At 31.5% G+C, this 15883-nt stretch overlaps 1 protein-coding gene across 1 annotated transcript in view; it reads right to left on the minus strand.

The window, feature by feature from the left end:
* The window catches only part of HMCN1 (hemicentin 1), a 503334-nt gene that overhangs the window by 198439 nt on the left and 289012 nt on the right, over positions 1–15883 (minus strand). The window contains exons 19-25 of the mRNA XM_051998776.1: positions 14984–15128; positions 11928–12040; positions 10862–11021; positions 5655–5823; positions 4094–4221; positions 2714–2986; positions 497–592 (exon numbers count right to left, since the gene is read on the minus strand). Of these exons, the coding sequence (XP_051854736.1) occupies positions 497–592; positions 2714–2986; positions 4094–4221; positions 5655–5823; positions 10862–11021; positions 11928–12040; positions 14984–15128 (1084 nt within the window). The remainder of the gene's footprint in view (positions 1–496; positions 593–2713; positions 2987–4093; positions 4222–5654; positions 5824–10861; positions 11022–11927; positions 12041–14983; positions 15129–15883) is intronic.

Consider the following 15883-nt stretch of genomic DNA (forward strand, 5'->3'; position numbering starts at 1 on the left):
GGAAATCAGGATAAAAAGTCACAGTAACTATCTTCTAATACCAAAAGGGTTTTCATGCATAAGGTTAGATAAGTGTAAATCCAGAAGGAAAAACAAAGAACAATGTGTCAAAGAAGGTAAATATGACCTATAAAGCAATCTCTTTAATCTCTTAAATATGTTTTCATACATGGTATAGAAGATTTGGTTAATGACTGCTAAGGTCCATTCCAAATCTAACTTTTTATGATTTTTATTTTTCTGTATTATTATTCTTCTGATTATTAACATGTTTCTCTTATTCTTCACATCAGAATTTTTGTAGAAAACTAACACGTCAGCAAAATCACGATGTATTTGTTATGTATGTGGCCTAATGACCATAAGATGAAAGAAGTTAGCATTTAATTTCCTTCACTGTTCCAAAGAGTGCTTGCCCTAAATATTAGAACTATAAATTAAAACTATAAATTATTAATATTAGCTCTTAATGATAAATTATTATAGTATTTCATACCTTTTACTGGACATGGAAATGCAATGCGTTGGTTGGCCACTCTTTCTTGGAATGGAGTATTATAAGGAGGATCCAGATCTTCTACTACTGGGGGCTCTAATTTTTAAAAAAGAGAAAGTGTTAATGCCACAAATATTTATCAATTAGAATCCCTGTGAGAGATGGTATGTGAGAATACAAACATGGAGAAATGGCTAACAATCTATTAAAAAGAGCACTGGAACTGGAATTGGGAAGAACAGAGTTCAAATTCCATCTCAAACACTTATTAGCTGTATGATCTTCAGCAAATATTTAATCTTTTCCTGCCTCAGTTTCTTCATCTATAAAACAGAGATAATAAAAACACTTTCTCCCATTGTTTTTTTGGGGAAATGAGGCAATTTGTAAAGTGCCTTATAAACTTTAAATCACAATATAAATGCTATTACTGGCCACACTGTTTGAATGCTAAATATAAGCTTGTCAAAAAGATGATTTTATAGAGAACTCACACATGACAAGTACTCACAAGATGTTCAGAAAAAGTGAAATAAGGACACTCTCAAGGTCTCTCTTAAGAACTTTAGAATTGATTATATGACATGGAAGACACTGGCACAGGATTGCCTAGTATGACATGCCCTCATCAAAAAAGGTGCTATGTGTGTTCTATGAGCAAAGCAGAACTGAATTCATTTAAATGAAATGTGAGATGCACAAAATTAGAAAAGTCATCCCAAATGTTCATGAATTATTTGTGTCTGACCTGTGGCAGAGCACTCCAAGCTCATATTGGTCTTATGAACCACAGTTGAACACATTTTAACTCAGCTCTAACATAATGATGTCATTTTGGTCTTCTTTGAAAACAATTGCAGACCAAGCAACCAATTATTTATTATTATTACTATTATTATAATATCTTTATACAAGAGAAAGTATAGATTTTAATACACTGTTTTTCAAAACATTTTACGTGAATGATCTCATTTGATTCTCAAAACAAATTTTTGAAATATGCACCAACAAGCACTATTTTCCCAATATTACAGATGAAGAAACTAATGTTGAAAGATTCATTAGCTTGCCTATTTTCACACAACTGGTATGTGTCAGAGACAAGTTGTAAGTTACTTATTTTCTGATTTCAACTCCAGCATGCTTCTTACTATATACTATGCTACTTCTCAGTAAGCTATAAAATAAAATAAAAAATTAGCAAATCTGATCAGATACCTTTCAATAACAATGAAAAAACCTTACATATATTTCCTTTCTCATATTCTATACTTTGGACTTGAATTTCTGAGAAAGGTCAATATATGTATATGTATGTATATATATATATATATATATTATATATATATATATGTGTGTATATATATATATATATACACACAAAATGTACATACATATATACATAATAAAAATGTTATAAATTACAGCTATATATGTAAAGATGAAGTTCAGAGTTGGAAGTGATCACTGCACAGAAATATGTGAAGATTTCATAAAGAAAGCGACAATATATGTGGTATATTTATATGTATATAGATAAAAATAGACCTAGTTAAATAGATGTATATATGTGTACAATAAAATACATGTAAAAATAAACATATCCCCAAACTACTGACATAAAAATTTGGGGCAAATTGGTAAATTTTTCACTTCATAGAATGCCCTCTTCCCTCTACCTTCTCTTTGTCTTTCCAAATCTACTTATTCTTCAATACCTAAATCAAATTATTCTTCATTGGTTCCTTTCTGGACCCTATTTTTTTTATCAAATACACACATCCCTAACTATAGATATCATATTCATCCTTCAAGTACTCAAAGCAAATTCAACAGTTATCATAGGTGACAGAAGATCTAGATTTCTTAGGAATATAATTTATAGAAATTATGTTTAACTGTATTTAGATAAAATAGTAATTCTACTAACAGCATACAATTTCTCACAAATATAATTTATCTGGTATTGAGATTAGATTATCACATAGCAATTTAAATTCCAAAGACTGAATATAATAAATATATAGAGTGATTCATGACTTAATATTTTTTTTCTCTTCCAGTTACATATGGAAGAGATTCCTTTCAATTCTGCCTATAAGACTATACAAAAACATTATGTCCATGGGAAAGTCAAAAATATTTTAAGGAAATTAGTTATATACACTTGAGTTGTTTTCTCCAACACCACCTTTTTCTATATAAATATAAAATTACCTTGAACTTGTACTGTTATTTCTGCTTCATCACTGCCAGCTATATTATTAGCAACACATTTATATACACCAGAATCTGAAAGTTGTACTTGGTCAATGCTTAGTGTTCCATCTCGACTACTGGCATAATGCATTCCATCAATCACCATTGAGTTTCCATCTTTAAACCAGGTAAGTGCAGGGAAAGGTAATCCTTGGGCATTGCAGGGGATATGAACTCTCTGACCAACTTGCACCTTTAAAAGCCTAGGGCCACGTTGTATCCTTGGAGGAACTAGAAACAACCAAATATATATAAAATTTCCAAGCAAAGTAATATTATGCAATTTGTTCAATATCCAATTGCCAATCTGTGGTATGAAAAAATATTTTTTAAAAGGACCATTTGCAAATCACTCAGCAAACCATTTAACATTTCAAATAAATTAAAAGTAGGTGAATAATTTGTCAAATATGGTTCATCAGAAAATATTTTTAAGAATTTATGTATTTGGAATCATATTTTAAAAGGTGTAAGATGTACAGAATGGTGAAAAGGATATCATTCCAAATTTTTAAAATAGCACTTGCTAGCTGATTGTTAACAGGAACAAGCAACTAACAAGTGGGGATGAGAGAGAGAAAAGCATACAAGTAATTACAATAAGGAAAAAGAAAGAGCAGTGGAGAGGAATAAAAGATTTTAGAGAGTCAATCAGAATTACTGATTAGGCATTTGACATAGTCCCTTCAATGTTAAAATGAATAATTTAGACCATTTACATATAATAAATAATAGAAAGCCATTGTATATTTTTGGAAAAGTAAATCATTTCATGAAAACTATTGACGAGAATTTTTTTTTCTGGCAGTTCAGTGTAGAATGCATGAGAATGAGGAAAAGAAAGACTATCTAAAAAGTAGTTGCAGTAGTTAATAAATCCTTAATAGAAGGGGAGAATCTAATTTTCTATATGTTTATTTCCTTAAAGCCAAAATAATGTTATGTGTTAAAATTCCATCATCTCTTAAATTAATATTCTTAAATTAACTTATCTCTTCCTTATTTTTCTTTATTTCAAGAATAGTACAAGCAGGAAGTCTGGGAAATATACAAAACCTGGTAATATCTAAGCTTCAAAAATTTTGGAATATTCACTTTTTTAGAAGGAGAAATAATTGAAAGAAATTAGTTAATCACTCTATGGAAAACAAATGAATATTTCTGATCTGTACAAGAAGCTGTTTCGTTTAGCAATTCTTTTACATAAAGTCTAAGCTTTAAATATAACATAAAGAAAAATAATTAATGAGTTTTCATTGTTGTCAGTTCACAAAATCATCACTGCCAGTTCACAAAGTTATCATAGACACATTGTCTTTATTGTGCCTCCAATCTTACCATGGACACTTAATTTAACGGACTGAGTCACATTCCCTGCAATATTTGTGGCAACACAAAGATACATTCCACTATCTGAAACACGTGTTTCAGTGATTTTCATTGATCCTGAAGAAAGGAAGATGTGCCTGTAAGAGAGGAAACATACATATAGTGCCTTTAAAAGAGTAAGTACAATCAAACCTCCCTAATATTCTCCTAATATTACAACAACTTAAATGACAATGAAACCATGTCCAATCTTTCACAATTATCTGTTTAATTTTGGTCTGCTAACATTGCCTTTGCTTGGATTTTTTCCACTTGAATTCAATACACACTTAAAAGCTTATTTGTGCAAGGCGCTGTCCTTGGTTCTGGATATAAAGAGTAAAATGAAACTATTTCTTGCTTTCAAGGAGATCAAGTTACACAGAATAGAATAAAACATGTAAGTGGATAATATAATACAAAACAAAGAATGAAGTAATAAAATTAGACATTAAATGAATCCAGGAAAATTTGAGAAAGGGAGGAGGAATCCTGGAGAGAACAGAGAAGACTTCAGGCATTTGAATTGAATCTTGAAGAAACCTCAGGAGATTGGCATTTGCCAGCCATAAAGCAAAGGAATTTGCTGTTCTTTGAGTCCATAGTTGATTATATTAAAGTGAGGATCAATGTTAATTATGATACAAATGTGTCATAATTAAAGTCCAGTCAGGTACCCTTCAGTCCAGTGGTATCAAACTTAAGTAGAAAGAGGACCATTAATCACAATTTAACATTATTTATATTCTATTGCATTCTTATTTATTTTGTTAAGTATTTCTTAATTTCATTTTAATGTGGTTCAGGCCACACAGTGGAGTTGGGCCCCCAGAGACCATATTGACACTTCTGCTTTAATAGATTACTTCTATCTCTTAATTTATGACAGATGACCCAGAAAGTTATTAAATAGAAAATTCTAGAAATGGATAAGTGTATTGTACCTTATTCCTGTTCAGCTAATTGCATTCCAGCTGTTAAGATAACAAAATCTCCTGATATTTTCAATGAAAAAGAGAACAATGTTATTTCCTTAAAGCCAAGGGACCTAGCAAGGATATGAACATTCTCAGTACATATGCAGTATATTCTGAATACTACTGTAAGTAGAAAGAGATAGAGACTCCATCTGAAAAAGTATAATGACATGCAATTGTAAACCTGTGAGCCCTGTTCTGCAGTATGTATAGACATTTTATACAACTGGCTCCAGAACCATTCAGCTTGGCAGCAAGTAAAGAAAGCTATACATATTCTGAGAATGAAACTTCACTCATCAGGCCTCCATTATAAGAGGAGTTAACTTTATGAAACACACAGGTGTGGGAGAATATTAAGATTATTTAATAACCCTTAAACTTGAATTAAATAAAGATAGGTGTCTTCTACAAAATCACATTTTTAAATTAATTTTCTGAATGACAAGATGTGAATAATAAAAAATTGTTTTCAAGCACATAGAAAGTCAGAAAAAAGCAGTATCTAAGAAATTATGTTTTCAGAGGACAAAGTTCCTAGCAAATCTTATTACCTGGGAGAGAATGGGGAGATGAGTTGTGTTTCTCTGGCCCACGTAATTGTGGGTGGAGGCAGGCTTTTCACCTCACATGGAAGTGTAACATCTTCACCTGCTGTCACTGAGATCTCTATTGGCTTATCCTGTGTCAGTCCTTGTTGATCCCCGGACACTCTGGGTCTTACTAAAATATACATTTTGTTTACTTAGGGAAATAAATGCATTTAATATTAAACAAAAGAAAACATATAGCACTTACTAGAAATATGGTGAGAGACATGGAAAGCACACTGGGCTTTGCAAATTTAAGAGATATCTGGGTTTGAATTCTACTTTTGGTCATTATTGACTATAATCAATCAATGTTCTTAATATACGATATACATTGGGCTAAAAGTGGTGATACAAAGAAATGCAAAAACAGTCCCTCAGGGAGTTTATTTTCTACCTACATGAGTACTGTCAAATGTTTTTGATGTTTTAAAGTCTCTTTTTCTTCATCTTTAAATATTACAATAAATTTACAAATAAAGATAGCAATCAAATCAAATCAATCAATCAATTTAATTTATGTGAGTACTCCATCCAATAATACATAGTGTGGATGCAATCTATCCATATTGTCTAAGCTATGCAATTCTCATCCATGTCTATTCCTTGGTTTGCTGCATGGAGTCTATGTAACATTCTGATAATTTCTTACTTTTATCTATACTATATGTCTATATATATAGATTATATGTCTAGAATTTGTTCTTTTTTCAATCATGTATTTTTAATCAACATGCTTTACAAATGCCTTTCTTATGCAATTCTTTCTAAGTGATGTGTTGCTGCCTATTCAAGTCAACTATTTGCCTGTCCACAGGTCTCTGAATAATCTTCTGTTTCTTGACCAATGTTTTAGTAAGAATACTGTGATTAAAATGCTTCATTTTGTTTTTAAAAACCCACTCTATGTCTTGGAAAACAGAGTGGATTTTTAAAATAATAACCATTGGTTAGTATTTTCTTCTTCAGTTAATTTAATCAGTATAGGTATCCAAGCAGATGACTTTTTATTTCATTATAGTTTTTAACTAAGAAATACATAATCCAATAATTAAATACTAGATCATAACAATCAGTGAATACATTTTTTAGCACAAGTCATGTTTCTTTGAGTATAGTAATTTATCAAAAAAATATAAAACAAGCAAAAAATTATTTGATTTCAGTTCAGCAAAAAACTTTCAATATACATCCTCTCCTTTTCCTTTACATTATTTTATTTAATGAATTGTTTCATATTTTAATTTCTTGTTAACATTTGGATATCTTATTTGTATTTTATATTAGTGTGAAAGAAGGGCAATAAAGCCAATTTGGACAGTAGTAAAGGGAATGGAGTAATGTGTAAGAAGACTGAAAAGATAGAAAGGAGTAAGGTTTTGAAGAGATTTAAATGCCAAATGACAAGTTTATATCTTCTCCTAGAGGCAATAGAAAGTCATTGCACATCATTGAACATGCAGTTATGTGTGTGTGTGTGTGTGTGCGTGCGTGTATGTATGTGTGTGTGTGTAGTGTGTATTGCAGGGATGATAAGACATATGTTTTAGGAAAATCACCTTGGTGGCTCTGTGGAGGCTGGATTCTCATGGAGAAAGAATAACAACATGGAGTTCAAATAGGAAGTTATAATCTAAAGATCAGCTGTTGTTTGTGAACAGGAATAAGATCAGCAAGTTTTTTTAAACTTGGCACTGGATATTTGCACAAATGGAGTGAGGGGAGTATAGGTTAAAGATATTTTAGAGATGAAAATAAAAAATAATGTACTTAGATACATCAGATGAGTGATAGTGAATCTAACATAACATCAAGATCATGAACAGATGTGAATGATTAAGATAGTGGCATCCTTGACAAAAATAGGGAAGAAAGGTTTGGTTTGGGGAAACAATCATGTTATTTGGGATGAATTTTGCCTGTTCATCTATGTGACATTCTCTTCCATCCAAAACAAAACTGAGGTCACTCAGTGCTCCATTATCTAAGAGGGCCTGCCATAGCCATGAAACAAACTGCATAGGTAAGAGAAGAATGAAGGTAGAGGACTGATTTTCCCCATGGCAACCATGCAGCTGCAGCTATGAGTTACTATATCCCTTGAAAAATGAATACATATCTCAGAAAGAGTAAAGTTGAACAGAAGATTCAGAGAGGGAGTGCAAAAAGATAATGGGGAAAGACTAGGTGTGGTTGTATTGGTGACAACTCAGGATTGGTTTTTAACAAAGTCCTATATGATTCATTTTCCCACCTTCTGAACATACTCAATTTAGTGAAAACAACTATTATTTTTTCTAAAAACCAGGTGGTATTCAAACAATTCTATCCCTGTTGTTAAATCTTTCAATGAATCTTTTAAGAGTTTGATATCCAGAAGAAATACCTTATTGTAGTTGAAATGGAATCTTACATTATCTATATTTTTCAGGCAGATTTGCAATGGTAAAATGTCATCCACTGTTGAATACTGCTTTCAAAAAACCTAGTTTTCACCTTCTGACAGTCTTATCAAGATTATCCTAACAGCGTGTGTAGATTATTCTTTTGGACATTTTATGTGAGTGGAAAAATAGACATATGAGCAAGTAATCATTATGTTCTCTGAGGGTGGCGTTAAGATTTCCCCCCTATTGTTAAGTCTGGGCTAGCTCTCTGGAGGCCTCAGGAGCAGCCAGAGTCAGGATAATTAAAAGTCCTTAGTCTTTAGGGGGAGAAGCAGGCAAAATGCCAGGAGTTTTGCCAAAGATCTCTTCTCAATTCTGGAGTCCAGAATCTCCACTTTTCTCCTCTTTGTCCTGCCGAGTATCTGGCTTCTATTACCCCACCCTCTAATCCTTGCCTAATCCTTAACATCAAACATTGAGCCAGCATCAACTGAGAGAAGGGCCATTTATTCAAACATATGCTAATAGAGTCATTGTCTTATATTGAATAGGTAATTAGCCTTAAGTCCTCGGTGTCAGATCAAGCACACCTTTCTCAGAGTCTCAGCATTCTATACATACATTATTTTATCCTTGTACAAATACCTTTATAAGGAATATCTTAATGTCATCACAAATTTTTCTTTACATTCTATATTTACATTATTTTATCCTTGTACAAATAAGGAATATCTTAATGTTATCACAAATTTTTTCCCCTTGTAAATATTCCTTTGAAATTCCTTTGTAAATATTCAATTTAATAAGCTGGTTTTTATTTTCTTTAATGAATCTTCCATTTCCTCAAAAACCCTTTCCTAGTCCATGAACCTAAAAGTCCTTGAAGGTACAAATGTTTTTATAGAAATTCTAACAGATGCCTCCTCCCACCCCAACTGTATTTTGTTTATGTCTTTCCAGTCTCATCCTTAGACATTGTTAGAATGACTTTAATTTGATTTATTGCTTTGCTTACAAAATTATTTTCCTCCCTTCAACTGCTTCTCAGTTTTATGGAGCAACTGCTTATAATCTTTCATCATATTTCTCTATATGATTTTACAAATAAATTTATATTTAGAATATTGTTTCCTATGGCAGTAATATCTGTCTGCTTGGCAAGCAAATCACAAGTGCTTTTGGACTGATGTGGTTTTGGGGAATTCTTGGTTTTGTCAAAAAACAATTGAAATACATGTTAAATTTGTACAAATTTTTGTAATTTGTATTCATACAAATATTCTATCAGTTTCCCTTTTTTGTATCAAAATTTGTTCAACCAGCTCAGATGGATATTGTTCTAGTTGCAAAATTTATCTTTTCCCCTAATATGTTTTTTTTTTTCCTTTGAGGCAATTGGGGTCAAGTGACTTGCCCAGGGTCACATAGCTATTCTTATATTCTTATTATTACATATTATATATTAAATGTCTGAGGCCAGATTTAAACTCAGGTCCTCCTGACTTCAGGGCTGGTGCTCTATCCACTATGCCACCTAGCTGCCCCCTCCTATTTATTGTTTTGTAATATTGTAGTATTATCATTTTGCATTATTACAATATTGTAATATTAAGATAGTTGTCTAAAAGAATACTGAAAACTGATTCTGGAATTCCTTTATCTTTCATTAAATTATCATTTCTTTAAGTTAAACTATAATGAACACAAGTTTTTAAAGTTATTCAGAGCTTGACACATAACTTGGTAGAACACCACACTTAATGCTTTTCTAGGATGTTAGACTGTGTGCCAAGGCTTACATTCACCTGGCACAGCCTTTGAGAATACGGGATCATGTCCTCACCAGAATGAAGCATCAAAGTAGGAATTCGTGAATAGCAACACCTGTAGCATTTTATTATTGGGGTTTAGAGGATGAAATAAAATAGCACATATAAAGTTACTTATAAAACTTAAAAGGCAGTAGAAGGAACAAGCATGTATTAAATAACTACTATGAGTAGGTATTATATACTTATCAAATTTCATATGATTCTCATCATAACTCTGGGAAATCCATTTAATAGCCAAGGAAACTGAGGCAAACAGAGGTTAAAGTATCAGAGGCTCAATTTGGCCTTAGGCCTTTTTGACTCCAGACCCAGTGCTCTATCTAATGCTCCATCTACCTTCCTCTAAGCAGCTTAAAGTTCTATAGAAATGTCAGCAGTTTTTATTTTTATTTTTATTAATTTTTTAAACGATGTGTAAAAAGATTTCATATAGTTTCAAATTCCAGAACTCATCTAATGGTTTCCAGACATTTTAAAGGAGGAATGTGGAAAAAATGATAGGAAGGCAATTAGAAAACTTTTCTTCTCACTTTTTTGCTTCAGTACAAGGATTAAGAGGTCAGCTGAAATGCAGTCTTAAAGTAAGCCATGTGCAAAAGTAGCCCTCCAGGGCACAACTCTAACCCAAGACATAACTGAGGTTTGGCTTACTAATACTTTTTAACTAACTGATATTACAGAATGAGGGTTGGGTGTAATGAGCATACTACTCTGAGAAAACATTATAAAAATTTTCCAAGGACTTATATACTTTCCCCCTTAAAACAAAATCAGAGTTGGGTAAAGCTGCCCTTATATGAGATTTTAGTTGGCAGAAAGACTGCATTTTTGGGAAAAATCAGGGCTTAAGTTTAGGGGTACAGTCTTTGGATAAGGTTATGTAAAGGACAGCTGTGTATTTTGGCAAAGATAAAAAGTGTCAATGAAAAACATTCTCCAAATAGGCTCTTACCATAAACTGTCAGCTGAACTTTTCTTTTGGCATATCCTGCTGCATTGGTGGCAGTGCAGACATATTCTCCACTTTCCTCACCTCCTGGTGACACTATATATAAACTCCCATCTAATCCTGCAGAAAATTTAGCATTGCTGGGAGAAATCAGTTCTCCTTTCTATGAAATAGAATAAAGATCAATGAATATGCAAATGTGTTTAGACAATAAAGATATGACACTATCTGGGAGAAAACAAAAAATATATGACCTTCTATTCCCAAATAAAATGTAACTTTAACTATTTTAACACCAATACCCCTTCTATAACAGAATAGAGATTCAAAGGCAAAGAAAAGTATTAGGTTACTTCATCACACAAAATGAAAAGTATTGCCAAGACTTTTCTTTCCTTATCTACCAAGGAAAAGGAGAAAAAAGACTAAATTTAATTCAAAGACACAAAATGGGTAAGCAAGAAAAATAAGTCTGAGAAATAGCTTTGGATTATGTGATCAAGTGAAACATTATGTTTCAATTTATTGTTACATATCAAATACAAGTGTGATTTTAATATATGTTAATGATATCATTATGAAACTATATCATATACTAATGTATTTTTATTACATATACTAAATAGACTAATTATTAACCTTTATTTGATATTTTGCCTCTACTCTTAATAGAATTCTGACTCTGTTAAATCAATAAATTGATGTCTCATCATGGTGTACATGGGCCTTATTTTTTTTGCAAATGATATTTATGCAATGAAAGATGAGATCCTACTAAGACAGAAAGGTTTTCAAAAGAGGTAGGCAATGGACTCTGTATCAGCCATTAGAATAGTTGTAAGTTTGGAAAATTTTACCTCCAAATGTTTGGTCACCAGGTGATGGATTTTTTTGGTAGCAGTAACTTAATGAGCACCATTTATGAGGTCATATGGGAATGAATGCCTACATCAGGGTAGGATATAGCCCTGTCAGTAATGTTATCTTGAAGAAGCCTTACCTAATCTATTATCAAAGGGGCCAAGTTAAGGAGCAATAGCATTTCTTATAACTAAAATAAGATACTTACTTTGGACCATACAATAGCTGGTTTGGGAACTCCACTTGCTTTGCATGGTAAACTTACAGGGACTCCTTCAATTGTGCTGAATATCTGTTGTCCATGTTGAATAATTGGCAGAACTAAAAAGAAAAACAAATATTGAAACCTGACTTGGATCAATAACCAGTTCTATTTTTATACTTCTCTAATATCCATAGATTCTGGTTCAATTTGAAATTATTATAGTCTTTAAAAAGTCTGAAAAACTTAGCAAGTAAATATGTTGTCTGTTCCTCAGAACCTAAGTTAGCATGCTAAAGCAATGACCAATAGACAATGATAAAATGACTTTCTCAAGAATCTCATACTCATAAAATTTAATAATGAATATGGAGATGGAGAATAATGAAGAGGGCCCAAGTTGAATCTCATGACAATGAGTATGGGGAAGAAAGAAAAACAAGATGGAAAAATCATTTACTCATGCAACTTTAAGAAAGAAGTACATCTTAAGGAAATATTCAACAAATAAGCCCTATATTCCCTATTATTGATAAAATGACTAAAACCTCTTTAATCATGAAAAATAAGGGAGAAATTTTTTTTTAAATCAAGTTACAACTGTAAAGATATATTTAGCTTAGAAAACGAGATATAGTTCACTAAAATAATTCAAGAACAGACATTAAGGGAAAATACTAGGTGATAAAAAAGAATGATGGACTACACCCCAGAAAAAAGAATAACAAAGTTACAAACTGAATAATTCTTAAGAATTATTGACTTAACTGGTATAACAATTTATGACAACTTAGATAAGTCATGTTTACCAAATTAATACTGAATCAGAGAAAGAATTAAGGCAACTGTTTTAATAACTGGGAAAATTTGGACATTGATAAAACTTCCACTAAATTATCCAGAAGGGAAAAAAAAAAGCCCTAGAAGCCATATTTATTAGATAATTATTCAATGTTCTATTTTACTTTGTACTTGTACACATTTGTTAATTCATTCCTTTAGCTGCTTTTTATAAAAGATCTGTATTTGTAGATCATAAAGATCTTATGATTGGGCAATTGGAAGAAAGGTGTTAACTATGATTAAGGGAAATTGGGAAACCAGAAAAATCTGCTTAGGCAAGTACCAATGCTATATCTACATAATTGCTGTAACTGGTTGCATTGGAGATTCAAGGCACTAATTCCAATGGGTTATCTCTTATATCAAGTATCTTGGGTTAGTTATTTTTATTTTAAACTAATTGACTACCTCAACTGACCTAAAATATATTATCAAGGGAGACTGAGCATTCCTTTATTTGGAGAATTTTAACAACAACAGAGAATTACTTAATTGTAATGCTAAATAGTTGACAAGGGAGACAAACTAGATCTCATTGTTACCTTTCAGCTTGTCCATAGATTGATCTTATCAAGGCATTTGTTCATTGTGTCAACTATTTTTAGAAATTGATTCATTGTAAACCATCAATGTTATCTAATCTAGGGATCAGTTTAGAGACAGATAGAAATTGTAATAGCAGCTGACCCTCAAGGTGTTATTATCCATTTGGGCAATTTGCAGACCACAGAGGTTTGTAAGACACTAATCCCAATGGTTACTGTAAGGTCCTTTAAAACTCTAATAATGAAAATGATCAATAAACATTTCACTATTCAGAGAAGAATGAAAGAATGAAATATGCATTGTCTCATACATACATATATGTGTGTGTATAAATGTTTATATATGTATGAGACAACACATTTTTGTTTTTTAAATTGTATGCTAAATTTAACATAGTAATAAAAAAATTATTCTATTTGTGTCCCCTCCTGATCATTTTTGTTTTAAATTGTGTCATTTCAATATCTTATTAAAGTCCCCTTTTTTTTTTGGATCTCTAGAACTACTTTTTCTCATCCCAAATAAATCAACACATTGTCCATGTCTAAAATGAATGTTGCATCCTCTTTAATCTAGTTCATCATTTTTCTTCCAAGAGTCAGGAGACACATAAGGTCATTTCCCAGCTTGCCACTGTAATATTTTCAAAGTATTGTATTTTTCAACTGGAAGTATAAAGGATGTCATCAGACAAATGTATTCACTAACATTTTTTTTTAATGTTGAGCCAGTAACAGAGCAATTGATGAGCTACCTGGATGCTGCAGTGGTACACAAACATTGTGAAGAGATCTATAAGAACTTTCTAAATAGACTTGATAAAGTACCTGTGGAAGAGTGATAAGTATACATGGATAATAGTCACACAAGAGGGTTAAGGATGGATTGTGATCTGTATATAGAAGACATAATAAATTTGATAATGATAACAATATTTTGTAGCCAATGGACTATCTTGTCTTAAGCTATGCATTTCCAATCTGCCCCTCTTCCAGAGTAAATTTTCAATAATTTGATAAATGTTGCTAATCTCTCAAGAAAGAAACGAAAAAAGAATTCTAATTCCTTAAATGATTACAAGATAGTCATTAATAAATGAGATAAAATAGGTCAACCATTAGCAGGAGCAAATAAGAAAAAAATGTTCCATCATTTAAAAAAATCAATGACTTTTAAAATGTTTTAACATGCATGAGGATTACATGCATGTAGTAAGCAGCAGTGACAACATGAAAACTTCAAACCATTTCTAGAAGACTACAAGGTTGTTCTTAAGGACAAGCTTATTGCACAATCATCAAGGGAAAGGCAATTTTGGAAGATATGAAGTGTTCAGCTTGCCTAAAATTAAAATATATTTTTAACATTTTTCCTCTTTCTCTAAGTTGTGTTCTCTTTTATCAATTAAGAAACTACTTACACAAGCACTTGGCAAGCATGTATTGCCAACTCCCACTAGCATTTTTATTTTCTTACTTGAAAAGGGGAGTCTGGAGAAGTCATTAATCATTGTAGCTTTTTTTTAAAAAAAATAAAACTTTCTATAAAAATAAAAACAATGCAAATTTATTTCAAACTTTAAAGGGGTATTAATTTGGGTATTTAATTTAATTTGTAATAACCAAATTTTAGCAACAATTTAGGGCAAAGATTTCACTAAATAGATTTCTTACCATACACATTAACATTAGTAGTTTTATTGTGAGTTCCAGCAACATTACTTGCTACACAGGTATATTCACCACCATCCTGAAGGCGAACTCTTTCAAGGTGTAAGCTCCCATCACTGCGAATACTGATATAAGGATTGGAAACCAACTTAAAGGGGAAAAAAAAGAGTAATTTTAAGAAATTAAGTCAAGAACATGCCGAGTCCTAAACTTTAGACACTGTTTTAATCAGATATTAGGGAATTTTTAAAAATTAAGAAATATTTTTTATAAATCTTTTTTTTTGGTCCAAAAATATTAAATGAAAAAAAATCAGATTACAAGGGAGAACAAGTACACAGAACAATAAGTTATAACTATATTTAATAATGAGAACCCTCACAAATAATTTCCATTAACATTTATTAAAGTCAAGTTATATACTTTACATATTTTATATCTATTTAACTATTACCAAACATTCAATTCTATTTAAAAAAGACAAACTTGGCTTAAAGATGCTCTTTCCCATGGAGAAGATCACTTTCCCTCTATCTAAACAGATCACATTTTTATTTTGGCATATTATGGGCCAGTATTTCTTGAGGTAGTCATTTTGGCAAAGAGAAAGTACTTAATCTTAAGTACTAGAACTGAAGTTAGAAGTAGTTTTTGCTCCTCTCACCTCAGACATACATTTACTATTTGTGTGACTAAAAGCAAATTATTAAATCTCTCTTGGTTTACTTCTTCCTATGATAAGGAGGGTACAAATGTGCAACTACATGATATAATAGATAGAATACTGGGCCTTCAGTCAAAAAGACCAGAGTTCAGAAACTTGCCAGCTGTGCAATCTTCAGCAATTAATTTCTTTTTTCCTCAATTTCCTCAAATATAAAATGAGGATAAAAGTAGCAACTA

Source organism: Antechinus flavipes, chromosome 4, assembly GCF_016432865.1.
Source record: "Antechinus flavipes isolate AdamAnt ecotype Samford, QLD, Australia chromosome 4, AdamAnt_v2, whole genome shotgun sequence".
NCBI lineage: Eukaryota > Metazoa > Chordata > Mammalia > Dasyuromorphia > Dasyuridae > Antechinus > Antechinus flavipes.